This window comes from Varanus komodoensis, unplaced genomic scaffold (genome assembly GCF_004798865.1).
Source record: "Varanus komodoensis strain SLA01 unplaced genomic scaffold, ASM479886v1 scaffold113, whole genome shotgun sequence".
Lineage (NCBI taxonomy): Eukaryota > Metazoa > Chordata > Lepidosauria > Squamata > Varanidae > Varanus > Varanus komodoensis.
In genome coordinates, this window is record NW_025335325.1 from 756,190 (window position 1) to 783,502 (window position 27,313).

Sequence of the window (27,313 nt, forward strand, 5' to 3'; positions counted from 1 at the left end):
CAATAAAACAAACCCCCACTGTGATGCAAGCAAACACTCATCTGGGCCTTTCTAGTTATGCAGCACACTAGTTTAACAGATAATCCCATTTCCCAGGAAGCAGTGGCCACCAAAGTGTAGCGATTTAGCAGAGACCCATACCAAGCTACAGTTCCCAGGACTTTCTGGGAGAAGCCACAGCAGCTTAAGGAGCATACAGTCAATCAAGATCCAGTTGTAATGCTGGCGGGGAGGCATCTTTCAGAGGATGGTGGGACACAGACTCAGAAATGGGGAAGGAGTTCTTGGTCTACTCGATCATGAACCCTTTCTGCAGCGGGTGGGGACACCCAAGAAGAAGGGAGGCTCTTCTTTCTGGCCTACAAGAGCTTCCCTTCCTCCTGCTCATCCCCACCTGCAACTTTGCAACTCTTCCTCCTCACTTGACAACAGGGGATGGGCAGATTCTCCAAGGGGGCAAATGCTGCTATCTAAGGTATTCCTTGACCCAGCTTAGCCGAATTGTGCTAACAGACAAACAACCCTTTTCTCTAAATTTGTTGGCATTTGGCGAGGACTCTGGGGGAGCATGCACCTCTTATGTGTCCATCTTACGGTGAGTCAAGGCACAGCCCAGTCAGAAGCTGGTCCGGGCAGCTTTGGACCTCCAGTTGCTGGGGCCCTTATACATCAGTCTCTCTGAGCAGGTGGAAGCAGCTGTGGTCCAGAGCAGGACACATGCAGATGGACTCTTCCGAGCCCTTTGGCAAGGGCATCTCATCTTTCTCCAGCAGAGATATGTCCTCTGCTTGAAGCCCAGGCACCAGGGAAGCTGAAGTGAAGGCCTTCTTCTGCAGATCGGAAGAGTCCCCAGGAGCCTGCATGGGCATTAGAGGAGCATGATCAGTCTGCTGGCAACGCTGGCACGCCACAGGGTGGGGTGGGGGGTGACAGGGCCATGTTGGACAGGGTTGCAGGAGTCTCAGGTGCACAACAAAGGGGATTCCAAAGGGGGCAGTGTCCCTCAGTCCCGGGTTATCAAACAACTTTCAGAACACTGGACCCTTGCATAAAAATTCATCCTGCAGGGCTTGAGACATCTCACTCTGGAGCTCCAGAATCCTGCAGGCCACACCCTGTTACAGGGCCTCTGCTTCAACTTACAGCCAGTCTATTCTCCATCCCTGTTCACTCCCTGTTTGAAAACTGATGGAGCGGCTGTGGACCATTGTGGGTGGCAATGGCAAAGCAGAGTTCGTGGCCATCTGGGGTGCAGGGTGATGCTTAGCCAACAGCCGCCCTGTCCCTGTTGGCAGGGTAGGGAGGCGGATGGCGTCTCTGCAGGCCAGAGCTGGGCTTTGTGATCCCAGTGCATTCTCTGATGTATACTTGACTGCCAGCTCAAGTCTGAACCAAGGTGCCAGGGGTCTTTCACTATCTGCACCAAAGCACCTCCTGGCATGCCTCAAACTCTCTGTAAAAAAATAAAAAGAAATGGCAAGGACTAACTGGTTTTCACCCTAAACTTCAGTGAACTCCCACCAGGAGGCATCATGGTTGCTGAATTAATCTTGCCTCCCAATTTCCTCCCCAAACATCCCTGCCCCTCTGGACATTTCCTGCTCCGCACCTTGGTGGATGGTTTATTGTCTCCCTCAGGAGCGACCAAGGACGACTGCTTCATGATGTCCCACCAGAGGACATTTGGCTGCTTCAAGCTGTTTTTAGCAGGCCCTGAAATCAAAGGAACAAACGCAGGGGTGAAACATAGAAACAGAGTGAGCCAGAAGGGGCCTCCTGGGCCATCCAGTCTAGCCCCTGGCTCCAGCCTGCTCCGCTCACGACATGCCCACCATGTGGGTGTCCAATCTTTCCTTGAACACCCTCCCTGATGGGGCCTCCACCACCTCCCATGGAAGCCCATTCCATATCCTAGGGGTCCTAACTGTCAGGAGCTACTGCCAGGAAGGAAGTACTTCCTGACATTCAACCCAAACCCTGGTTCCTTGAGCTTTGCCCCACTGGAACACGTCCTGCCCTCCACTGCAGGGGAGAACAGGTCCTGGCCCTCCTCCACATGACATCCCCTCGCATACCTACCTAGAAGTCGCTAAAAGATCCCTCCGAGTCTCCTCCAGGCAGAAAAGGCCCAGCTCCCTCCATCTCTTCTCATATGTCATCCCTCCCAACTCAGTTACATCCTTGTGACCCTGTGCTGGATCGATTGTAACTAGTTACGTCTCTCCTATAATGTGGAGCCTAGAACTGGACACAGTCCTCCAGTTGTGGGCACACAAGAGTTGTGCAGAGCAGTATCAACACCTCCCTACCTTTGGCTACTGGGTGATATAGAAATGTTATAAATATTTAGACATAAATAAGCAGACAAGAACCAGGAAAACATCTAAATTAAGCTGTCTCCTCAAATGCTCAGAAGTTGAGCAGAATTTCAGCCTAGTGCCAAAAGGATAGCAATGCCAGATGGGTCCACTGGGGGAGCCACACTTGGGGCCACTAGTCTCCTCCTTGTCACCTTCAGGACCAGTGGGGTAGGGCAGGCTGGACTTGGGGTCCTACTGCTCAGCACTGCCCCAAAACAGAACTCAGTGCTCCACCTGAAAGAGGTCCAAATGTTGTTGCTAGTTGCGAAGTCGCATCCAACGCTTCATGACCCCATGGACAACACTTCTCCAGGACCCCCTGTCCTCCACCAGCCCCCGGAGTCCAGCTAAGTTCACGCCGACTGCTTCACTGACTCCATCCAGCCACCTCATTCTCTGCCGCCCCCTTCTTCTTTTGCCGTCAATTGTTCCCAGCATGAGGCTCTTCTCCAGGGAGTCCTTCCTTCTCAGAGGTCCAAATGCATCTGCGTCTTTATTCCAATCCATTTTTCTTATTGAACCCAGGTTTATAAATTGCTGTGAGCCACTCAAAGAGGTGGCATGCAGATCCCAAAATCAGAACAGTAGCTTTGGATGGGGTCCAACCCCCAGCTCAGGGCAGGACTCCCAGTTAAACTCTCCCTCTCAGTGGGGTGCCCAGTTGCATCTTGAATGCCTCTGCTGTGGAAGAGCCCTGCACCTCTCTAGGAAATGTATAACATCCTAATTTGACACATTTCAATCACAAAAAGAAAAAAGAATAGTTCCCCCAAGCACCCTTGAAAATAATTAATATACTGCATTAACAAACAACTTTGAGCCTTTAATCTAGTTTCCAAAACTGACACAAAAGAAGAATTCTGCACAGCTGGTTACCTTTCAGGCAGCTTGTCAGGATCCCAATGACAACCGTGGTTAAGGTTCCCAAAGCACCATAGTAGAGGTAAGATATGGCATAGAAGTTGTCTGCAATGGCCGGCCTGTGAAGGAAACATAGAAACAGAGCGAGTCAGAAGGGGCCTCCCGGGCCATCTAGTCTGACCCCCGGCTCCAGCCAGCTCCACTCACGACATGCCCACCATGTGGACGTCCAGCCTATAGCCATGTGGGAAATCTTTGATGAAAGGACTCCTGTATGAGCTGGGCCCCCACCAGACCCCCTAAATCTGCAGCATTGGGTGCACACACATGACATGGCCTTCTGCTAGGTCTCGTCACGGGTACACCTCTCACTTATTTCTTCCTAACTCGCCTCCCTGGTTCTCACAAGACAAGGATGGATGAGTTTCTCATCTTGTCTGTGACTAGAGCTTGCCACATTCTCAGCACATGGGTATTTTGCATCAAACCCATCCGCCCCATAACCAATGCAGAATGCTGGTCCAAAGTTTGCACTATTTGGAAAAAAATATTCTTGGTGCTTTATTTGCTGGATGGAAGCATGCATTTGGGTACACGCTTCTAGGAACTGCATCCTCAGACATGCAGTTTTCCCATCTGGGCAGCAACGACAAGTGCCTGGAGCTGGGGCGGTGAGGGCGGCACCTCCAGGCAGCCTTTGCAGAGCCCAGCTGTCCTCCTGGCACTCCCAGCTCGCACCCGGCCTCCCTCTCACCTCTCTGCAGCTTCTGAGACGTTCCGCGGGGGTAGTGGCCCAAACAAAACCGTGCTGTTCGCCCCTGCAGAGGTGTTGTAGAGCGGGCAGAAGTCTCCGTAGGACGGGAGCACACCCATGGTGGCAGGGCTGGGTGGGTAAATGGTCCCCCCAACCGCTACCCAGAGGGAGAGGATGACGCCGGTGCCGAGGCCGGAGAAAACCCCCTGGAAGCAACGAGGAGGCCGAGGTTGACATGAGGGCCGGGCAGCAGGACGCCCTGCTCCTGCAGAACCAGCTGACTCCTTTGGCTGCCAGCTTTGCAGTGGTTGCAGGCAGCACAACTCTGCCCAGCAGTCACAGATGCCACCGGTACTTCCCACAAGTTATGTTTACTTGCTGCACAAGGACCCTGCGAGGAAGTTCAGGCTGAAAATCAGCAACTGGGCCAAGTCACCTGCCATTCTTTGTGGGGTTGAACCATGGTCTCCTCAAGCCTAGTCCAGGACTCTGTCCACCATGCCACTCTGGGGATGGCGCAAGGGGCCTTGGGATGCCTCCACCTATTGCCAGGGAGTGTCTGGGGCTGCTGGCCCCACGGGTTTGCCCTCCTTTGCTCACAGTGCCCACCTCCACATTGCCACAAGGGCCCTTCTGTTTTTTGCTGCTTGTGAATGGGGAACAAAACCCAGAAAGGAATCATTTCAGGCCACTGCTCCCCTGTAAGATTTTAGGGAAAAGGCAGCTCTCCTAGGCTACCAGCTTGATCATGAGGACATGATCCTTGTGGAAGCTCTAAGCCACTCCCCAGTCGCAGTGTTCCCCTTCCAATTCATTCTCTGGTGGCCAGACTATGCCCCAGCCTCCTTTGCATTCCCAAATGTGTCCCATCTGTCAGGAGGACTTACCACGGTGTTGCACATTGGTATGAACATCCCCAAGATGAACACCCCCAAAAGGGGGCCACTGATGACCCCCATGACAGTAAAGGAACCCTACAAGGAGGAAGACAAAAGACAGAAGGAAACATGTTGGCGACATACAGGGATGTGAGGGGGTGTCACACGGAGGGGGGCAGAGACCTGTTCTCCCCTGCAGAGGAAGGCAGGACGCGCACCAGGGGAGCCAAGCTCAGGGAGCCAAGGTTCAACTTGGATGCCAGGAAGCACTTCCTGGCAGTCAGGACCCCGAGGGTGAGGAATGGGCTTCCACGAGAGGTCGCTGAGGCCCCATTGGTGAGGGTGTTCAAGGACAGGCTGGACGTGCACATGGTGGGCATGTCATGAGCGGAACTGGCTGGAGCCGGGGGTCAGACTAGATGGCCCGGGAGACCCCTTCTGACTCACTCTGTTTCTATGTTGGCAACACCCCAACCCTGCAGACCTGCAATGCCTCAGTTGGCACTGGCACAAAAGGTCCATTGAGAAGCAGGCATGGCTCCTGAACTGACCGGTGTAAACCCCACCAAATTCTGTAGGTGTGAACTTACTGCACACTTACTCCAAGCAGCCTTTATAGGATCAGGACCAATGCTGATCCCTGAGGGCTTCCATGCAGGTTTCAGATTTTTTGGACAGGAAATGATCTAAGGTTGCCGCCCCACTACTGAATATTTTTATTATTTGTATTAAAATATTTGTGGATCACCTTTCTGTTCCCAAGACAATCTAAACGAATTATAATAGCAATGAATGTTTCTAGTCCTCATGGCTGCCTTCTGTCTCTCCAGACCTTTGGTCCACCAAACTAAGTTTGGTCAACATGGTCTAGCAGCAGCTATGGCTCTTGAGGGTGAGAGGCAGATTTTTTTTTATTTTATTTTTTGCTGACCTTACATCTTGCCAGAGATGAAACCTGGTCATCTTGCATACAAAGCAGGGCCTCGCCTTTGGAGCTGCAACCCTGCCTTAGCAGGTGGAGGTGCGCAAGATTGGGAAGCGGGGAACAGACAGAGGAGCTATTGAGCATGAAGGACGCTGCGCAGAGTTGGCAGGATGGTCATGGGCTGATTTATTGACATTATTTGCACCTGGGAACTTGCAGCCCTATCAAGATGGATGCAGTTTAGACTGCAAACAGTTTTTCTTGCAATTACAGGTATGAATCATGTTGTTGTGGAGTTCTTTTTTTTAAACCAAAGGGTCAAGTAACCTAGGTATAAGAGAAGAATAGAATGCACTGGGGGAAAGGTTGGTGCTGGAAGGGGCGCGAGTTACCTGCAGCACTCCACCACCCAGGAGCGACGACAGAGCCGCCACAGTGATGCACGACGTGCCGTAGATCAGTGCTGGGGGCATGAAAACAGACAGTTTCCCCCGTCAGATCTTTGCTTCTGTGGAAAGCAAAGCCAACACCATGTGGCATCTTCTTCTTGAATGGCAAAACAAGCCCCTCACTTCCATGAAGGGTCCCCTCCCAGAGGAAGGGTGCTTGGTGGCTGCTCGAGCAGAGGGCCCAGGCTGCCCCCCATGTGCCACGTACACTGGCTGCTCGGGAGCAGGGTGGCAGGGAGCTGTCCCTCTCCCATCTTGCAGCAGCTGGGGAGTGAGGAGCAGCACGCCAGGCAAGATGGATCCCATGTTCCTAACTCCTTGACCCACTGAGGATCGGCGGAAGGGTGTGGGGCATTCGAGGGGTCCTCTATGCGTCAGGGAGCTCTGGCACGCATGTGCGTCAGGGAACTAGTGAGTGAGTGTGCGCAGATGCGTCTCTGCACACAGGCAGCACACAGAGCACCCCTGGGATGCGCTCGGGAAAGCACCGCCCTCTCCCCCCGCCCTGGCGCTCCACTCACAAAGTCCTTTGGAGACGAGGGTGAGCTTCTGCGGTGACAGGCGGGGCAGGTTCGGCTTGATCAAGTCCTCCACGGTGACAGCAGCCATGGCGTTGATGCTCGTGGAGGCCGTGCTGGGAGGTGGAGAAGAGGGTCAGGCATTCCAGGCTCGCTGGACAGCGGGACTGGCACCCGTGTCCCCTTTCAGCAGTGTGCAGGTTCCCATCTGGGGCAAGTCCAAGCAGGGCCAGGCACCCTCCAGCAAAACCCAGGTGCCGCGAGGAGCATGGGAGCCTCACCGCTGGCTGCACTCAGCAACAACGCCGCACACACCAGGACTAGGCATGAGCTGAGCACAGCTCGTTGTTGAACTGTGGGCGGTTGTTGAAATGCTGCTTCATTGCACTGCTTGAACTCAGCTGCAACCAAAGCGCCACGGCTGATCAACCGCAAACCGCTCATGAAGAGAACCCTTGCTTCGTTGTTGGGTTGAAAATTCTGGGTTGTTCACCAGGGCATGTTATGTTGCCCCAGTCTGAACAACATGATAACCCACGCTTCCACTGCAACTCTGTTCCTGCTTCTACCAGCCCTTTCTCAAGAACCAGGAGAACTAATACCTTTCCTTTATTTTAAAGGAAAGGACCATAACTCGGTGACAGAGCATCTTCTTTGCATGCAGAAGGTCCCGGGTTCAATTCCCAGTAGCACTTCCAGGTAGGGCTGGGAAAGAATCCTCCCTGAGACCCAAAGAGCAGTGCTGCCAGTCTGTGTCAACAATACTGAGCTAGGTTGACAATGGTTGATCCTAGCTCAGGTCCTGCAAGCATTTAGTTTAATTGCTTTGTCTTTAGCTGTGCTAGACATTGGAGCATGCAAAATTTTGCTGAATGAGGAAGGGGTGAATTTTGGCATCCACTCACTGCCATCTCGTATTTCACTGCCAGAGGTCGCTGGAGATCTTCTCCAGGCTGCCTTTCTGAACAACACAGACTCTTAATATGAACCAGCAAGACTGTCCTTGTGCTGGGAGCTGCTCAGACCTGTAGCCCGAGGAGAGATCTCTCACACCACCTGGTTTCAGACAGCAGGATAACCCTCACATCACCTGGGAGAGGGTTATCACACTGGGCCATTCACTCTGGGGGAAGTGAAGGGGCTTGGACTTACCTGAGTGTTCCACTGTATGCACAGGCCAGGAAGAGTCCGGGGACCCCCGGGTACTTCTCAAAGATATCCAAAACCAAATAAGGCACATACTGGGGAAAGTCAAGAAGAGGAGAGACCCCTTAAGCAAAAGGCCAAACTTTGCAAGTCAAACATGGCCCAGCTGTGTGATGTGGCTGCAGAAAAGGCAAATAGGAAACTAGGCCACGGGATCAGAACCACCATTCCCAAGCAGTAACAGCCCCAGCTTCCTCCTCCCCAGCTAGTCCTTGCCTGGAAGGTCCTATCCTATTCTGGGCTGCACACTTTAAGAAAGAGCCAGGATACCACCAAAAATGATTTTGGGGAGTTCTTACACACACTTGACTGATACCCCTGATGCTTATTGTTTTGCATTTTACTGTATGATGTTTGCTTTAATATTTGCTCTGGAATAGAATGGTTATGTGGCTTTTAAATTTTGCTTTGCTTTTTTAACTGTTCATAATCTGCCCAGAGGTCAATCTGGCCGGGCTCCTTGCTTGTGCAACCCTTCACTCCATGGTTGCTCAAACTACGGCCCGTGGGCCAAATGTGGCCCGCCAAGCCCATTTAACTGGCCCGCCCCAGAAGTTTTGCACTCCCGAGTGCAGGTGTGCACGCACGGGCTCGCAGCTTGCTCACGCAGGGATCAGTTTGGACTCGCTCAGTGAAAACGATCTCCGCTCGAACAAGCGGCTGCCTCGCCCCACACGCCCCTCGCCCCCGCCCCTGCCAGCACCTTTCAACTGGCCCCCTGTCGGAAAAGTTTGAGGGCCTCTGCTTGACTTCCTCCCACTGAAAGCAGTTCTGTTCGCTGCCTGAACATTCGCACTCCACCCTCGGCTAGGCAGGGCAGCAGGTGAGTACCTGGTCAGGTGCTGAGATATATCCGGCCAACAGCGGGTCGCAGTCCTTGTAGAGCGCAAACATCACAATGCCACAGCCCACCGCGCTGGAAACGATGATGAAGAGGCCCACTTGATTGACCAGCAAAGCCCTTCAGTGGCGTGGGGAGCAGAGCAGGACCGGGGGAGTGGGGGGGGGACCACAGGAAGAGGACAGCAGTGAGTGCAGGGAACCGGGCGTGTCCAAGGGGCAGTTCGAGGGTGAGGGACCTGCTCGTTGTTGCACAGAACCAGCCCCCCATGGCCCCCTGCTCTGGCATCCGCTTTGGGCTCCCTTCTCCCTGCCTGAGCCACCAGGGTTGTGAACCTGGAGTGTCCCTGGCTAAAGTAGCAGCACTGAATGATTCCCCGGATCAAGACACTGTAGAGCCATCAGGTGGCATCAGGGCAGGCCATGCAGGTGTCCCTCCAGGTGCCCTCAAGGGGCATGCAAGGCCAGGAGCAGCCTTGCCCATTACGGCCATGGCTGGTGTGGCAGGGTGCAGTCCGGCACCAAACACATGTTTCTCCGGGGATTGAGCCCCCAGGCCAGAAACGCAGCCCCAGGCCCAGGCCCAGGCTCCGGTGACGCAGCACCCAAAGAACAATGGCTGCTGGACCAGCCTCTTTTAAATACTGTGTTTTTCAAAACCCCCAGGAAATAGCAAGCAGGTGGGGCAGAGCTGGAGGGTGCCAAGGAGGCCTCCGTGGGCACCACACGGGTGGCAGGCAGACCTGTGGCCTTCCAGCCCAGAAAGCAGCTTGCCATGCCCTTCTTCAGAGAAATGTGGGTCTAGGCCCTCGCCCTTTTGTGGACTAAGGGCCGCGGCTCAGTGCAGGGCACGCATGCTGCACACCGAGGTGATGGGCACGTCCCGATGTGCATCCCCACCAGGCAGGGCAAGGAACAGCCTGAGCCAGAACCCCGGGAGCTGCGCCAAGTGGCTCAGGGACCAGAGTCAGGAGCAGGATTGGGCCGAGGCCTGGCCTCTGTGCCAGAATGAGAGCCGGAGCTCCCAGCAGGGGGCTGCTCCTGACACCTGGAGGAGTTTTCCTTTTCCTAATCGGCAAGGACAAGCCCTGTCTGCCACTGATAGTCTTTGTGACCCCCATGGGCTGAGCCCAGGTGGGGTGACAAGGAAAGCATGGGGCACAGCTGGCAGGTTATCAAGCCGGTGGAGACATGGCCTGAGTCTATAGACTCAGGTGGATGCAGCTTGGCAGGCACTCCCGTGACGTAACCCTGATACTGGATGAAAGTGGGGGAAAGAACACCTGCGCTGATAAAGAAGCCGCAGACACTCTGCCAGGAGAAAGACGCTGCCTTGGACGTGCATTCCTGCCACCGCACCAGCCACCCGACCCGTCCCAAGGGCTTGAGCTGCGAAGGAGCAGCCGCCTCCCCTCCTCCAGCTGCGGCTCCAGCGTCAGCAGGCGGCGGCTCCTCATCTCTGTGGTCACCGTGCTGAACCCCTGGAGAGATGAAGGCCCTTTCCAAAGTGCAGGCCAAGGCCTGGAGTGTCCGCTGCTGCCTCCCCTCCGCTCCTCAGGCAGCTCACGGGTATTTGTCCCCGCAGCAGGCCTTCATCCACCAATCCTGCAGCACCTTAAATTGGCCAAGGCTTGATCTGCGGCAAGCACATTTGTGGATCCTGGGCATCTGCTCCCCATGAGCCATAATAAGTTCAAATCCCCAAGGGGAGGCAAGACTTTTGGCTCTCTCTCTCCACAACATGGCCATTTCTGGCACCACATCAGCTTTTCTCGACCTCAGTTGTGCTTGAGTCGGACTGAACTCCAGGCGTGACCCTAAGGAGAGGACTTCCATCTCCCCAACTCACAGTTTTGCTTCTTTCTCTGTCTTGCAGGCCACATATCGCTGGACCTGGGCCTGATTCACGCCATACATGGAAAGCCAAACCAGTGTCCCACCACAGATGAAAGTCCAAAAAGTGTAACGGCTGCGGGGATCCAAGTTGAAGCTGCAGGATGGAAGGAATTGGGGAGAAATGAATCGACCATTCCAATTGCTATTTGCTGAGCCTCAGAGTGGCTAGATCTCATGAAGCTGACGCTCAAGGTTGGGAGCTGTAGTGAAGCAAGCCCAGAGACACTTGGAGGTTTTTTTTAAAAAGGGAACCCAACCTTCTTTTTCCTTCCCTGATCTCTGCTGAGCGATGATCAGCTTTCCCCACATATTTTCAAGGTATATCTAAAATGCTGGTTTTGGGGTGGCTCTCAACTGCTGTTGCAAGTGCAGAGGGAAGGCAGGCATGGAAGAGGAGCAGGGGCAGTCACTGTCCGTGGGGCAGTTATCCAACTGCAGCAGCCCCTTGCTTCAAGGGGACATTCTCTCTCCTGCACCTCCACTGCCCCATGGGAAAGGAGGAGGAGGAGGAAGGGGAGCAGAAGCAAGCCAAGGGAATGTCCCCCCGCCTTTTCAAGGCTGAGAGCTGGTGGGGGCAGGGGCCATCTCCTACTGATTAATTGCAAGATATTCTGGGAGGCTTTGATTTTTTTAAAAAGCTTTTTAAGGCTGAAGAGTGAGAAAAAAATATTTGAAAGGAACAAATAAATTCAGCAGCAGATTGGAATGGGGGAGCAATGTCTATAACTGGTAGACAAAGTTCTCCCCCTACCATTTTTAAAATATGATTTTTAAATGCAGGGACTTCTTTCCTGAACATTTTTATGCTCTCAAAGCAACAATAGTAAAAATAAAAGTTGGGCCCAAGGCCAAGGGGGAATGCTGGTGAGGACCTACTCATCCAAATTGATCCTGGAATGGTTGAATGCGATGGACAGGACTTGGTCTGGCCCTCCCATCAGGAGGGTCCCCTGGATCAAGATGGCCACAAAGCCGGACAGCATGACGAAGACCTGGAAAACGTCTGTCCAGATGACGGCCTTCATACCACCCTGAGAGACAGGAGGGAAAGTTACCAGCACAAGAACAGGCATTACAGTTAAACCACCTTGTTTCATTTCTATCTGGAGGGTGTCGTCCCCGCTCTTCATCCCAAGGTGCCCTAAAGTGATCAAGTCATGCAGTCCCTGGCCCCAAGCTTATGAGCTAAAAAGGCACAACACAAAAAGAAATTGGACAGGGAGGGTGGAAAAGCAAATTGAGGCCTTTGATCCAAGTCACAAATTTCTTACATTTATCAATTGATGTCACATACAGCTCAACAGGAAGATAAGGCAAAGGTTTGGCACCAGGTTATGAAATGGCTTGATACCAGGTTACTTCAAGGGTGGCTTCACCAGTAGACAAGCTTTTGGCCATTCAGATATTTTGGCCTGCAGGTCATCTCTCACCATGTGCTTAGATATCTGGGAAAGGCATATTTTTGCCCATCCCAACCTATACCCATCTGAATCTGTCCAGGTATTAAGGATTATGTCAGAGGCCTTATTTGTAGGGCCACCTGTGAAATTTGTTCAGTTGGCATGCAGGATAGCCAGGGCCTTCCTGGTTGTGGCCCCCAGGTACCAAAATTCTCTTCCCACTCACCTGTGTATGGTGACACCCCTACCAGTGTTTACAAAAACAAATTACTGTATGAGGAAGAGGCCCATAGAATCTGCCTTGCCTATTCTCCATGTATCCCCAAACTATTTCCATAGTGAGAGGGAAATATGTATGGGGGGTGGGGAGTTTTCCTACAAAATGTCCAACAGGATTGGTTCAGGGGTCATCTGGAAAAAGAGGAGATCTCTGAGAACATGTGACATATACTCACAATGGTGGTATAAAATGTGCAGATGACACCAGTGGAGAGGAGGGAAGCCCAGATGTCTAGCCCAGTCACTGGAAGCATGAGAAACGGGGTGGATTAGAAGGCTATCTCCCAAAGCTGACCTTACTCCTGTAGACGTTTTAGGGGGCAAAGTAAGGGGAGACGGGATAGGTGTGCAAAGAATGGAGGAGAAGGCATTTCCCCCCACCTCCGTAATGCTACAGCCCAAAGTCGTCCCATGAAGCTGGTTGGAGGGGTGCTCCGGAGGGACCACTTCATGTAGCACACGCTTGACTATGGGAGGCACGTCAGACCGTGGCCCACCAATCTGCATGGCTTTAGGGGGGACCAGACAGGTGCATGGAGGAGAAGGACACCAGGGGCTGCTGGTCCTGGTGGTCCCAGGCTCCCCCTGCTGCTAAAGGCAGCAGGCTTGTGTGCCAGTTGCGGGGAACATGGGCAGGAGGGTGCTGTCACAGTCCCGTCCGTGAGCTTCCTTCCCACAGATCAGCCACTGCACCCACACGGCGGTGTTTTCAAGCCTCAGCTCCTTTCCAACAGGCTGAGGAAGGAATGGACACATTTTGCGGAGTTCTTGTTTCAAAAAGAACGACAAAATTCGCCCATCCCTAGCTAAGAAATCTTGGTAGCATAATTTCCATAAGGTGAGCACCTTCTAAATTGCTGAGCCACCCCCAGCACAGACGGAATCCAAAAGTAACTTAAGGATGTGATATGAGGCAGACAGAGGAGGAAGCAAATGCCACCGGATTTACTTCCGCAGAGACATGCACAGGGTCAAGTTGTACAAAGGAGCACAGAACATACCCTGGTTGAGTATGAGGGCTGGGGCATAGATCACAATTCCAGTATACAGCATCTGGGTAGGGGAAGAAAAGGCACAGAATCATAGAATCACAGAATAGCTGAGCTGGAAGGGGCCAGAGGACCACCAGGCTGAACATGCCCAGTTCCCTCAATCACTCCTCACAGAGCTTGGTTTCCAGTCCCCAGATTGTCCTTGCTGCCCTCTTTTCTACTCTTTCCAGCTTGTCCACATCGTTCATGCCTGAACGCCATCTGAGATCTGCATTCAAGTCCTCAAAGGAGAAGAGAATTTGAGCTCTGTGCTTGCAAGGAAACAGCTTCATCCCTTGTTCGGGTCAGTGTCTCCAGGGAGGGCTGAAGGGAAGAGCCCCCCTGCCCGCAGCGTCTCTAGAGAGGTGCTACCAGCCCACGTTGCTGGTGTGGAGCATGACGGACCACTTGGCATGTTGCAGTGCTTGGTGGAGGAGGCTGGACCTTTGAAGGAGACCTCAGTGGTGCTGGACCTGTTTTAGGGCTCCTTAAAAGTTCAGACTGGAGCCCAGAGTGGCACACCATTTCCCAAGTGGCCGAACAGTTTGCCTGCACAGTGACTCTCTTTCTGTTTAAGGCAGCCCTTGAAAAGCAGAGCCACTTTTTGTAATCCGGAAATTATTGCAACCTGGATTTCCGATATTATGAGTGTCTTCCATGGAAAGGGTTCACTGTTGTGTTTATGCTTTTTGGTTCATGCGAAAGTTGCATTTCTTGTGTTGCTTTTATCATAGGAAAGAAAGATGCACATTGCCAAACAAACGGCAAACTTTTCCTGGTATCCCATTTTGTTGGATGACAGGCCTTCTTTTTAAAGGAAAGGAAGGAAAGGAATTCCTGTGGATTTTACTCCACTAGTCAAAATGGCTATGCAGGGCAGTGCTATCTCCATTTCACTTCTTTCTAAAAACAGCCCTTCATTTGGGTTTTGAGGACTAGCACCTCGCTGTGTTTCAAGGGCAGAGCTCCACATGTGGAAGGTTCTGAGTTGACTCTCTGGCATCTCCAGGTAGGATGGGAAAAACTCCCACCTGCAAGAGCTGTTGCTACCAGGCATTCTCAGCCAGAGGGAGCCAGGGGAACTGCAGGCAGCCTCCTCCTCCCCAAGACACCTCTTCATTCCCACTGGAGGCAAGCATGTCCCAAAGCACCTACCGTGGCAATGATGTACTGGATTGTTCCACACAGACGGACTTTCCTGGAGAACCTCAGCTCCAGATACTGCAAGACAAGATTAGGAAAAGGAGCTGAGAATAAGGAGGCTTACGAATGCTCGACCGCGGAATACTCTCCGAAGGGAGAGGAGCGGGGGATGGGCAGGCGGGCGCCATGGCAGCAGCATCACCTCGCAGCCTGAAGACCCGCAGGCTCCACTCTGCTCCTGGTTCTGTGCCTCCTGGTCCAGAACTGCACATCTGGGGGCTGTTTTGTGCCTGATGCATTTTGAGAGGGGGGCATTTGGCTGACCTGGGGGCCCAGCTTCTTCAGACAACTCCTCCCCTCAACAGCTGGCCATTTGGCAGCTCCCCAGCTCCTGCAGCTTTCCCCTGAAAGATGGAAATGCCTCTCCGAAGGCACTAAGAGCTTCAAACTAACCTAGGTTGTTATTTTCTGTATTTTTGTCCCCACCCTTGTTTGCCTTCAGACTTACCCATCAAGACCAGTCCCTAAGAACATGTGTATTTTTATTTCTTTTTTCAAACAATAATTTAAAAATACGTATTGAGTTTAAATGCATCTGTGTGCATGTTGTTTTTAATCTATTTTAAAGAAGAAAAGTGGAGAATTAAGGCTGACGAGGGGTGGCACGGACTTAAGATGAGGACAGATGAAAGCAAAATGGGCCAGCATCAGACCAGCTCATCCAGCCTCCCAGATGGTGCCTTCATCACAGGCAACCGTGTGAACTCCAGTTTCACTCCTGTGTCTGAAAACTGCAAGGAAAATGAAGTGCTTAATTAAAAAATGAAAAAAGCAGCGGCAGCGAATTTCCTTTTGTTGCAGCGTCACTGCTCCACAGCTCCACCTACAGGTTAGGTAGCAGAAAACCACAAAAGGAAGGCTCTTCACCTCACAGGGGAATCTCGATTCTCCCATGAAAGCAGAGGCAGATACAGACAATTAACAGCTGATTTAACAGTTTTGTGTGGGAAAATTCTGAGATTCCAACACACAAAGCCACAATGCAGTCGTTTTACGAAAAGCCGGATGAAGCCTGGCACACATTTTATTCGACTGTTTCTATTTAATGATTTACACCCTGCCTTTTGATTTCAAGAAGCCTTTCTCAAGCTGAAGCTGTCAAGATGCATAGTACTGCAACTCCCAAATTCCTCAGCAAGCATGGGGTGACGGGAGTTGTAGTCCAACACATCACAGAATGTGGCCTTCCATTCGTCTTTTGGTTATGGGGCAGTCGCATTGGTGCCCTGGAGTCCTGTGTTCATGTAGCACCAGTGCAGATCTCAGTGGAAAGATCTGCCTGTTGCCGAAGTCTTATTAAAGACAACAGGGAGTGTTCCAGGGAACATCACGCACAGAGAAACAGCAGAGTGCCCGGGGGCCGCTGAACGCGAAGAAACACAAAGCTCCAGCCTGCTTCTCTCCACCCAATGGAGATCTGATCCGGAGAAATCTGCCAGCAAAGTGGCTCTGGGGCTCAGCTCTCAAGCAGATCCCCTGCGGGTCCCTGCAAATCAAAGGGTGTTCAAGGACCGCTGCAGAGCCTGGTTCAAAAGCTGGCCACTCCAGGTCACTGTTCTAATTGGAACAACGATTAGAGGAGCGGGCGAGTTGCCGGCCACCCAGCTGTGGCTGGGCTGGGTTCTTGCAGCTGACACTCCACCAGCTCAGGCTCCCACATGTTCTCTGCTGAGCCTGCCGAGGTCACAGATCCCATCACAGCCATTCTTATTTCACAGCCCAAAAGCAAACTTCGTGCTCAGCAGTTGCATCCTCACAGACCTCCAAAAGCAACACAGTTCTCTGTTTATTTTTCATGTCCCAATCTCCTAAAAATACCATCTTTTCTTCCTATTGGGAGGAGATGAGCTGAGAGGAGAACTTTGCTCCCAACCTCTTCCATTGTCCTGCAATTGCCAAACAGGGACCTTGCCCTTTCCTGAAAGCAAGCAAGCAAGATGGGGCTGAGCATCTGCTTAGCGGAGCAAAAAGCAAGATCACTGGCCCCAGAAGAGCAAATGCTTGGCTATGGGGCTCATTTTACTCTTTTAGAATGGCAGCAGGGAAACTGCAGTGAGGAGACAGGTAAAAAAACGCTCATGCAACCCGTGGTCAGGAGAACGGGGGTTAGGACATGGAAGCCCTCCAAGAGTTTAGTCTCTGGGGGGCGCATTGGATGTAGATCTCCTCCTGATTGAGATGAGTACCTTCCAGAACCAGTTTGCTGGCATGGATCAAGGCAGAGGATTGAGGGGGGGCATGGTAGTGGGCTCTGTCATGATGAGCAACTTCTCATCATGACAGACCCCCCCCCCTTTGGAAGGCAATTTGGAATTTGGAAGGCACTCTGCTTCCAAATTTTAGAACTGCCCACCTTCATTTTTCAGCATAAAAATGCAGGGAAAGAAATCCATGGTGCTACTTTAAAAAAAGAAAGAGTGTGGTTTATCATCATGCTAAGAATGCGCACACTTGCCCCTCTGAAGTAGGTACACCAAAGGCACGCCTCTTTGTTACGCAAAGGAGATGGTCTCTCTGTCCACCATCTGGGGCTTGCTCTCTTGACCTCGCCCAAAAGTAACCAGAAGCTGGGCTGATCCCCAGTGGCTCTGGAGGGATTACTTGGGGATGCATCAAGAGCCTGGCTGGAGCAACCAGCCCATGTCTGACAGCCCGGGGCAGCCAAGTGGAGGCTGACATCCCCCAGGCACGAGGGGCAGATGACCCAGCAGCCACCAACCAGTCTGGCCCCAGAACGTGTCTGAAAGTTAACCCAGTCCAAGGCCAACATGCTTGCCCTAATGTTGCACATCTTTCGGAGCAGTGCATCCCCGGATGGCATTGGATCACAACTTTCTGCATTCTGCCCAGCCAATCAGCCCTCCTTTTGGAACCACGAGGACCAGAATTTTAGGAGAAGAGCCCCAGCTAAATTCAGTCCCTGACATCCCCAGGACCAGCCAGAGGCCAGCATCCCATCTCCGTCTAAATCCTGCCAAGCCAAGTCGTGCTCACGTGCAGCACCCCTGCTAGCATGCAGAAGCCCCTCCTCCCATGCCACCCCAGCAGCTCCACATGGGGGTAGGAAAAGCACAGAAACATAGAAACAGAGCGAGTCAGAAGGGGCCTCCCGGGCCATCTAGTCTGACCTCTGGCTCCAGCCGACTCTGCTCATGACATGCCCACCATGTGCCTGTCCAACCTATCCTTGGACACCCGCACCGATGGGGCCTCCACCACCTCCGGGGAAACGCATTCCACACCCTCAGGGTCCTGACTATCAGGAAGTGCTTCTTGGTATCCAAATGGAAAAAGACCCTGCCTGAACCCTCAGAGAGGCACCGTTTCCCAGTGATTTTGACAGACCTGAGCTTGAGGGACCATCCACCTGACCCAGGTTAAGGCAGATTCAGATGTTTCTTTTTAAAGCCGTACTTGATTCAGAACAATGAGGGCTAGAATCTTCCTTTATTTTCCAGAAGAGGAGCCAAAACCAGCAACTGTAATGAGCAGGGCCACTTTTCTATGGTAGAGTCCTTGTTTTGCATGCCAAAGGGCCCAGATTCAATTCCAAGCATCTTCAGGCAGAGCTGGGAAAGAGCGCAGCCTGAATCTCTGGAAAGCTATGGCTGCTGCCAGCCAGTGTCAGCAGTACTTGGCAATATGAACCAAGAGGAGTTTGACTCAGTATAAAGCAATTCCTGAAGATTCTACTTAAATTACCCCGTTTTTTCAAACCCATGAGGACTAGAATCTTGCATTATTAGTAAGAGTCTGGCCATATCTCAGTGGTAGAGACTCTGCTTAACATGCCATCAGGAAAGACTCCACTAGGGATATGCTCCAATGGGTGAAGAAAATGCTGGGCAAGCCAGAGAGCAGCCCAAACCATGCAAGGCAGTGGGTGGGATTGGGGGCCTGGAATTATGCAGAGCAGCTTGGGATTCGAAGGGATGCCTCCCCCACTCAAATCATGGAGGCACAAGTCTTCCCCGCTTTGCCACACACGCCTGGTGCTTGCAATGTGTAGGAAAACAGCAAGGGAGAGAGGAGCCGGCCTTGCTGGACACGCTTTGGCCAGCTACACAAACACCCTCGGCAGCCCAGCACGCAGGCGCCCATTGAGGCAGGGGCCTACGCAAGCCCTGCCTGCACAGTAGTCTCCTCCAACCAGCCCCTTGGACAATTTTTTCCACACTGCTCCAGGAACGGTGCCAGCACAAGCCATCCGTGGCCCCTGCCTCCTGGAAAGCTCTCCGTGGCACTTCAGGGCGTTCCGTTCCTCAGGCAGGCAAAGCAGGAGTGTGTTCTTGTGCCTGGGAAGGGCAGCCAGGAGCTGGGCAGCACCTCTGATGCCTCCTCGGAGAATCCCCAAGGAACTGAGCCCCAGCGACTGCATGTCCAGACTCCAGTGCTCTTGAATTGACAGCCGGGGCTATTTGTTCTTCCTCGCTGAAGGCAGAAGGATCGAGAGGGCTTCTGCCAAGGACTGCTTGCACACAACACGGGTCCTGACCCACCTTTCCTTTGAGGTTTCAAAGCAACCATGTGTTCATTGGTTCATTCATTTATTAAACTTGCCCTCCACACTCATTGTCCCATAGTTAAGAAAGCCCCACTCAGCCTTCAGATGCATTTGGCTCCACGTCCAAGCAATTCTATCCCCCTGTCTCATTTGAGCTATTTACTCCCTTCCTCTTGCAAAAAGCCCGAACTGGCAACAGCGTCCTCCTCTTCTCTGTTTTAGCCTCTCAACAGCCCTGTAAGGTAGATCAGGCTGAGCGGCAGTGGCTTGCCCAATGAGCACATTGTCTTTTGTGGTGCTTTAAGGAGAGGACTATTGCAGCACGTGCTCTGTCCATGAGGACTGGCTAGTTTCTGATGGAATATCAAGTGGCTGCTGTTGCTGGGACTCCTGCAAAGCAAAGGCCAAACTTGCTTAGGCTTTGCCAGGGGCAAGCAGCATGTAACTATGGCAGAGATCAGCAATGCTTCAGCTCAGCAACCTTCAAAAAGCTCTGACACCACCCCGTCCAAGGCCAACGTGCTTGTCCGAATGTTGCAGGCCTTTCAGAGCACTGGGTCCCTGGATGGCATTGGATTACAACTTCCTGCATGCCATCCAGCCAATCAGACCTCTGTCTGGAACCATGAGGACCAGAATCTTAGGAAAAGAGCCTCAGCTAAATTCAGTCCCTGATATCCCCAGGACCAGCCAGAGTCCAGCATCCCATCTCTAGGCAAGGCTGGGAAGGAAACATATTGGAAGCCCTGGGCACTCATTGCTGCCAGTCAGTGCAGGTAATCCTGAGCTTTATTACTGGGGGGACAACCTCCCGCTCCTGGTTCCTGAGGCAACTGCAAAGTATTCCAAACTTGGAAGACTCTGCTCCAACCCAGGAAGATGCTTCTTTTGTTGCTAAGCAACAGGGAACCCTGCAAACACAAATATTGGGGTTGCTGTGATGGTGGAGGGACCTGAATCACACTACTACTTTTGTAAACTGAAAACATCTTGGCACAGCCATCCAAATTTTCCCTGAATGAAAACAGAAACCTGCTTCATGATACCACTCCAAAGCTCTCGCCTGCAAACATCCCACAATCCTGTGTTTGCTTTTTTGACAGCAGTTAGTCCAGCGCTGACTTTTAAAAGCCAAGAGGTTGCTTGTTCTTTCAGTTACAAGATATGCTAGGAAAACATCCTTATCCCTGATGTGTTATCAGCAGTTCAAAACAGACTCAAATCAGCGATGGCAAGTGGGTGAAATGGCAAACTGCACGCGGCAGCAGACCACAGATCCCATGTGTGCACGCAGCAGGAAGAAAAGGCAGCGTACAATGGCCCCCGCCATTCCCCTGTGAAGCTGCCTGCAGAACCATGGCATCATGATCCTGGGCATTTGAGGAGCAGAACTTTAAGCAAGGAACACCTCCAGGAGGAAAGCAAGATTATGGTTTGGCGGGGGTGGGATAACATCCGGGACAGCGCCCGTTCCAGGCCAAGCCAGAGCCTCGCGATCTGGAGGGGACGCAACCCTCCTGCCATTTTTAAAAAAAATACCATTGATTTCATTTCATTTGTAACTATAAAAATCAGGGGCATACCTTGGCAAAGATCATCCTCTAGACTAAAAAGGGTAAAGAATGGCCTAAGGTCAACCATGTCCCGAGATTGAATGTCTAATCTAAACATTCTCTGTATAGAAAACAATCAACTGTGACTTACAGATTTTAATGATTTAACTGATCCATTTGCATCAAAAAAGCTTAAAAGAAACAGTTCTGACTTTGTATAGAACAGGGTTGGGGACGTGAGTCGAACGACTTGCTCAGATTGTGTGAGCAACTCGATTTGGACTTGATTTGGGAGCAACCAGGGTGTGACTTGACTCCACTCAAAATTTCTATTGATTGTGTGAACAAGTCGCTTTTTGGCTCAAGGGTGGTGGTGGGAGGGGGGGCAAGTGGGGGACAGGGGGTTGAGACGCAGGTAGTCCCCAGGTTACATTCTTATAGATGCACACACTGTCAGGAACCCCACACGGATATTTCTACTGAAAAGCCAGCAGTGACGTGACGTTTGGCAACACAGCACCTGCGGTGCTGGTGGGGAGGGGAGTGGTTACCGATGGAATCGCCTTCTTGAAGTCGGCCTGAGGGTGTTTGGCCAGTCATTACCTTTTTCTCACCTTAAATGGCCTGGTAGGTAGCATGCTAAAGGGGCACTGGCAGTCTTCAGTATCCCCAGTCTCTAGCTGAGGAAAAGATGCTGAATTGAAAGCAGGGAGAGAGAGACCCAGAACCTGTCTGAGTGGAATTTGACAGGCTTGATCCCCTGCAACAGGCCTGCAAAGATGACCCAATTCTATAAAAAGACAGAAAGCTCCAATTATTTTCTCTGTTTTGTTGATACATTTGCATTTGTTTGGAACGGAGGTATTTTATTGTACTTATGGTTTATTGTAAATTAGCAGAGCAACTCAGAAATATATTGAGAAAATGAACAAACAAAAAGAACAAACTACATAAAACACTTTAAAGTGCTCAGTGCTTCATATTCATGATCTTGTTACAATCTGTGCAAGAATGACAGTGAGCTGGTTTAACTCTGTAAAACACTGGTATGAAAGAATGTTCTAAGCTGTTTTAAGAACTATTTCTTTGTTTTCTTACAATACTGTATGCATATAGATTCTCTCTCACTCTGTCTTCAGTACCTCTAGTTACTTTTTATTACTGTATTTTTATCATTATTACAATGCTGTATTGTGTTTAAGAAGTTTTAGTGAATATGGAGGCATTTCTTAAGTATTTTATATGCATAGCAAGTGTTTCATATGCAATATATACATACACTAAGAGAAACATTTGGCTTACTCAAGCGATCTGACTTGCACACAAATTTGACTTAACCAGGGACTACTGATATAAGGGGAAGGCTTCAGGTCTTTTTGGTGCGCTTTGCTCTCCTCTGCAGGAAATGCAACCAGGCTTCTCCTACCTGCTGCTACAGCTCTGTTTCCTTGTGTTTCTGGGGAAAATAACAGTGCAAGGCCGAGGGACAATCGTATCAAGAAAATCAGTTTTCTTAATTGCAGTCTTGATAAATTCAACTAACAGTGCAGCTTTGTTTAAATAAATCATGGTTGGAGTACAAGACTTCAGTGCATCACTGAAAGAAGTGCAGATGGGAACATCAGGGGGCTTACAACTCCCCTGCCCCTCTCCAGCACCATCTCCCCCTTTTTCCTGTTAAGTTGGCTCCTGAGACTTGAGCAGAGACTTTGAAAATTTCTTGCAGTGACTTGAGAATGGACTCAGACTTGAAAGTGAGAACCTTAGACATGCCTCGAGACTTGAAGTAAAGGATGTGGACATATCACTGGTCTATAGTGTGATGTTATAACATGGCCATGATTCCCCGATGAACATTCTGTGTAAACATCTGCATTAATTCTCCACTTTTGCAAACTTATTAAAGGCTGTATTTTATAAACAATCTTTTTATCAATGGTAACATTTCAGCAATGTTCTACTTTCATTGAATAAATAAAGAAGAGAATGAGGCTTTGTTTCTCATTATCAGATGTGATTAAATTGGGGTCTTCCAAGTCTCCTCCAGTTGCCTGAATCTGGGCCAGATCAGGAGGGTTCCTCTTAAGCAGGGAGAGTTGGAGTGGATGCACGGGGGCATCATGGTGATCTTAAAGTGCGGGGGGGGGGGGGGGGGGGGAAGGCTGGACACAACCTTTGACCCACAGAGCACTCTTCTCCGCTTTACTTGCACCCTCAGACATTCCCCCCAAGCAAGCAATGGAGGGCAACATGGGGTCTTCCTCCTTTCTGATATAAACCATCCCAGTCCACACAGCTGCACGCAAACGTGCACATCAGAATGGACCTGCCCTTTGGATTTCACACATCTCTAAATTTGCGGCAGTTCTGAGCTGTCACCTTGCACGGAAATGTGTTTTGTTTCAACCTGCAAGAGCAGCATCCCCAGCAGGGAGCCGCCCACCTTCTGCATCAGCTCCCGCTTATGGGGCACTAGCTCAGGGGTGCGATGAAAGTAGCTGTCCTTTAGGACTTCGTTCCCATCATCCCTGGCCATGCTGAAGGAGACCTGCCCTCCGTGCAGCCCTTCCCTGCTGACCCGTGAGCCGGCTAAATGTCAAAGAGGTTCGTGGCACAGATATGATGGCTGCTTAGCCCAGAGTTAGCCCCTGTGGCCGTGACTGCAGGACACGGCAGCCTTTCAGCCACCCCACCACACCTGGGGCTGCATATTTGTCCCAGAGCTCATCGCGGATTAAGCAACCCAGCGAGCTCAGAAGATCAGGCAAGCCGGGCCACGGACTGAGACGGAATAGCACCCATCTTTCTTCCTTTTTTGCTTTGTATTAAAACCCAGACTTAGCCCAGATTTTCCCTCAAGGTGGGAGAGCCTGCTTAGATACCAGATTCTGTGGTGCAGTGAAACCCTGTACTTCTATTTCATGCTTCCTATAGGGCAATCTAGGCATCCATTCAGATGTTCCTCCCACCCAAAGGGCCCTTCCTCATGGCCACATTTCATGGTCCTGTCCTTTTACCCATTCCCCAAAACTGGCTTCCTTCACTCTCTTGGCAACTGCTTCAATGTTGCAATGTGTTACTTGATGATACTCTGTTTTTAATATTGCCCTTTACTATGTTAGGTTTGTGATCCTCCTAGAAAATGCTGTGAGTAGGAAATGTGAATACCCACAAAATGCATGTTCCTCATGGTGGCATCCCAAAGAGGCATTCCTGGCCTTGACTGTCAAACAGTTTGGTGCTTGTTTGAATCCCTTCTGTTTGTGTCTATGGGGAACTAGTTGCCACCACGAGAAAGAGGTACGACCGCCTGGATATTGGTTTCACATTACCAGCAAGCTTGTTTTATTTTGCTGCTTTCGATTGCATTCTTGCAGTGGGTGTTTTTCCTATGGTTTCTCTGAGATTTGCATGGAGGGCAGACTTTCAGTAGAGCCAAATGGATGAATCCATGAAGAAAGGCACAACCCTTCCCGTATGCAGACCGAGAGAGAAGTCCCTGTTATGCCCAAATCCATTGTGCTCTGCACAGCTTGCCGTGGGAGTCACCCAGTTTGTGCCCTTTCCCATTTCTCAGTTTGTATCCATGGAAAACATACCTGCTACCTGTGGCCAAGCTGGCTGGGAAGGACAGAAACTGCCGCGCAACACATCTGGACTGCACTGGGTTTGTTTATGTCTGCACTGTATTTATGCCCTGCCTTCTTTCTGCAAGGAATCAGGACAGCTTAAGATATTTTCTTCCTTTCCTTTTTAACCTTCACAAGAACTCTGTGATGTAGGTTAGACTGAGTCCACAAATGATGCAAAGTCACCCACTGGCTGCATGGGGACGAAGAGCCACAGTACAACTCTAACCACTACACCATGCTGCCACCCAAAACAAGCCTGTGAGGTAGCTTAGACTGTGAGCCAGTGACTGGCCACAGGTGATCCAGTAAACCACACAGCTGAGTGAGGATCTGAACTGGGATCTCTTGAGTTCAGTCTGGCACACTCACCATTTCACCACATTGCCTTTCAAAACAACCCTGTGAGGTAGGTTAGGCCAAGAGTGATAAAATGTCTAGAAGCCACTTGGAGAGCTTGATGGCCCAGTGGGACTTGAGCCCCAGCCCCCCAGTCCGAGTCCCAGCACTTGAACTACATGCCACGTGGGGTCCCAGTTTTGTTGCGGTGGATGAACGAGGTGCATGTAGAAGCATCTGCTCGAGGTGGGGCAGGAGCTTGGAACATGTATCCTGCGGGACCTGCCAAAAGCTGAGTATATTTATTCTGGGAAGCAGGAGATTAAAGGGAGACGCGGGCAGCGGCCTTCAAATATTTAAGAGGCCATCCTGCCGGAGAGGGAGCATGGCTGTCCTTCGTTGCTCCCGGGCAGGTCCAGGGCCAGTCGACGGGAACGGCAGGGAAAGAGCTTGCAGCTCGAGGACAGGGGAAAATGGCTCATGGCCACTGTAATGTGGAAGGCAAAGTGAGGGCGAGGCGCCATGCGTTCCCCTCCTTTCTCACAGCATCTCCAGATGCTGCAGCTATCCCAAGCCATGCAGGCCCTGACTGGGGGATCTCCACAGCCACTTGGAACACCAGACTCCACGCCCCTCCAGCACGCTGGGCCTTGGAGGCAAGATGTGCACATCTGTACCCATGCAATGTGAAAACCAAGCATGTATCCTATCCTCATTCATCCGAGAAGCCCAATAAAGGCCATCTCTGCCCTCCACACACGCCCCAAGTTCTAAGAGCATAAGAAAATTCTCCCCCTTACCTCGTAAGTGCTGGTGAGCCCCAGACGGTAAAAGACTGGCAGGAAGAGGTATGCAGTCAGCAGCGAGTTCAGCAGCTGACCTAGGCACATCCACAAGAATTTCATGCCATAACGGTATGCTTCGGCTGGCACTCCCAGCACCTGGATGGCAGACATGAAGCTGGCAGAGAGCGAGAGTCCCACTGGAATGGCAGACATCTGCCGGCCCCCTGTGAAAAAGTCTTCCGAGGTCCTTTGCCCACCTTTGGAGAGGGCGTAGAAAAGGCCGATGGTCGTAGAGATCAAAAGCATGAGGCCAAAGATGCCATAATCCCATAAACCAAAAGTTAGCACCTCTGCCCTGAACACCTCTAAATCACCTCCCTGGGACATTTTGCTGCCAAGTCCACCAATATACTCGGCAAGTAGGAGCAAGCTGAGAAGACTAAGAAATCCACCCAAGCACAGGAAGAAAAAAGAGAAATAAACAGCAAGGCAATGTTTGGGACTGAAACCCAAGTCCCAAGTCAGAAAAAGGTACAAAAGTTAACTCGGCTCAACCTGTCTTCCTGCTACAGAAGGACAAAGGAGAAATAAATTTGTTATTATTATTATACTCACTAACAGTCCATCAAAACAAAATCCAGAGTAAATTGCTATTTACAGACTGAAATGTGAGCTTGGAAATGTTCAAAACTGAAGGAATTACCTGCAAATGTGGGCTGCGAAAAGCTCCTGATACCACAGCAGTAAGAAGCTGAAAGAAGAACTTGGAAAACAATTCAAACTATTTCACAGACTAGAGTTCCAAGTTCAGAAAAACCAGAGGGTAAACTCATGGAGAGATAATAGAAATATGATTTTAAAAAAAAGCTAGAGATACATTACAAAAAATAATCCACACTGTCAATTTTTTTAAAAAGTCAATGAAGATTCCCACAATGGCTCTAAACCAGAATTAAACTGCTTTAGACACAGAAGTCAAATGCAGTCTTCCTTCATTTATCCTGCAGTTCAGTTTATGGAATATCTTCTACTCTTCTTTTAAAAAGGGGGAAAAAGTATTCCAACAAGTCTGGTTTAGAAGTTAAAATGTATTTTCTACGATTTCCCCCACTCAGAGAAGCAATAAAGAAAGAGATGCAGCAAAAGGTGCCTGAAAGAAACAGAAAGATGTGCACATATAAGAGGGGAAAATACTACCCCCACCTCTCTCAGAGAAGCAAGTTGAGAAAAGTTTTTGCCTTGCAGAAATCAACAGGAGAATGAGCATGGAAAGGAGAAGCAGAGACTCCAAGAGAAAGAAAGGGCTAAAGGAGAAGTGATTAAGCAATTTAAAATTACCCTGATTGCAAATACACACCCCAAAGAGAGAGAGAGGTGTTTGCAAAGCACCAGGAAAGATTCAGCTCCTGCACTTGTAGGGCGTCTTATTTAGCCAGGCAGGCACTGGGGTGGTGAGAGAGGAGGCGTCAGTCCTTTCCTACTTCATCTTCCCACCGCAGGGCGGGGGCGGAGGAGGTGTTGATCTCTTTGGCCACTGGCATCACTCTCCTGTTCCTCCATGTGTGGTGATTTAGTGGCACTTCCAGCTTGAAGATTGGGAAGCAGGTAGATTGGCTACTTTTCCTCTCCAGAAGTAAATTGTCTCAGTTCCAGAGCATACAGAAGAAAGAACATGTTGGACCCTAGTCATGATTATGTCTCCTGGCTGCACAATCCAGAGCATTCTCTGTGCAGGTGGCAGAGGGACAGGCGGACACCACAGTCGCTGCCTGTGCATCTTTCCACTGCCTGGCATGGAGCTGATGCTGGAGAAGCAGTTGGGCCACTGCGAGAGGACTAGCAGCAAGCTCTCTGGCCCACCTCACCGTGATGTGAAAGGCACTTCCCATCCCATGCCTTGATG

At 50.9% G+C, this 27,313-nt stretch overlaps 1 protein-coding gene across 1 annotated transcript; it reads right to left on the minus strand.

The window, feature by feature from the left end:
* Positions 1–662: 662 nt before the first annotated feature.
* Positions 663–25,797, minus strand: SLC5A5 (solute carrier family 5 member 5). Its single transcript, XM_044420993.1, has 15 exons — positions 25,426–25,797; positions 14,553–14,618; positions 13,368–13,419; positions 12,543–12,610; positions 11,564–11,718; positions 10,641–10,781; positions 8,783–8,912; positions 7,898–7,986; positions 6,749–6,861; positions 6,171–6,241; positions 4,863–4,949; positions 3,976–4,181; positions 3,237–3,340; positions 1,610–1,713; positions 663–857 (listed from the first exon to the last, which is right to left on the minus strand). The coding sequence occupies exons 1-15, from the start codon at positions 25,795–25,797 to the stop codon at positions 663–665; spliced, it is 1,953 nt and encodes a 650-aa protein (XP_044276928.1).
* Positions 25,798–27,313: the final 1,516 nt, after the last annotated feature.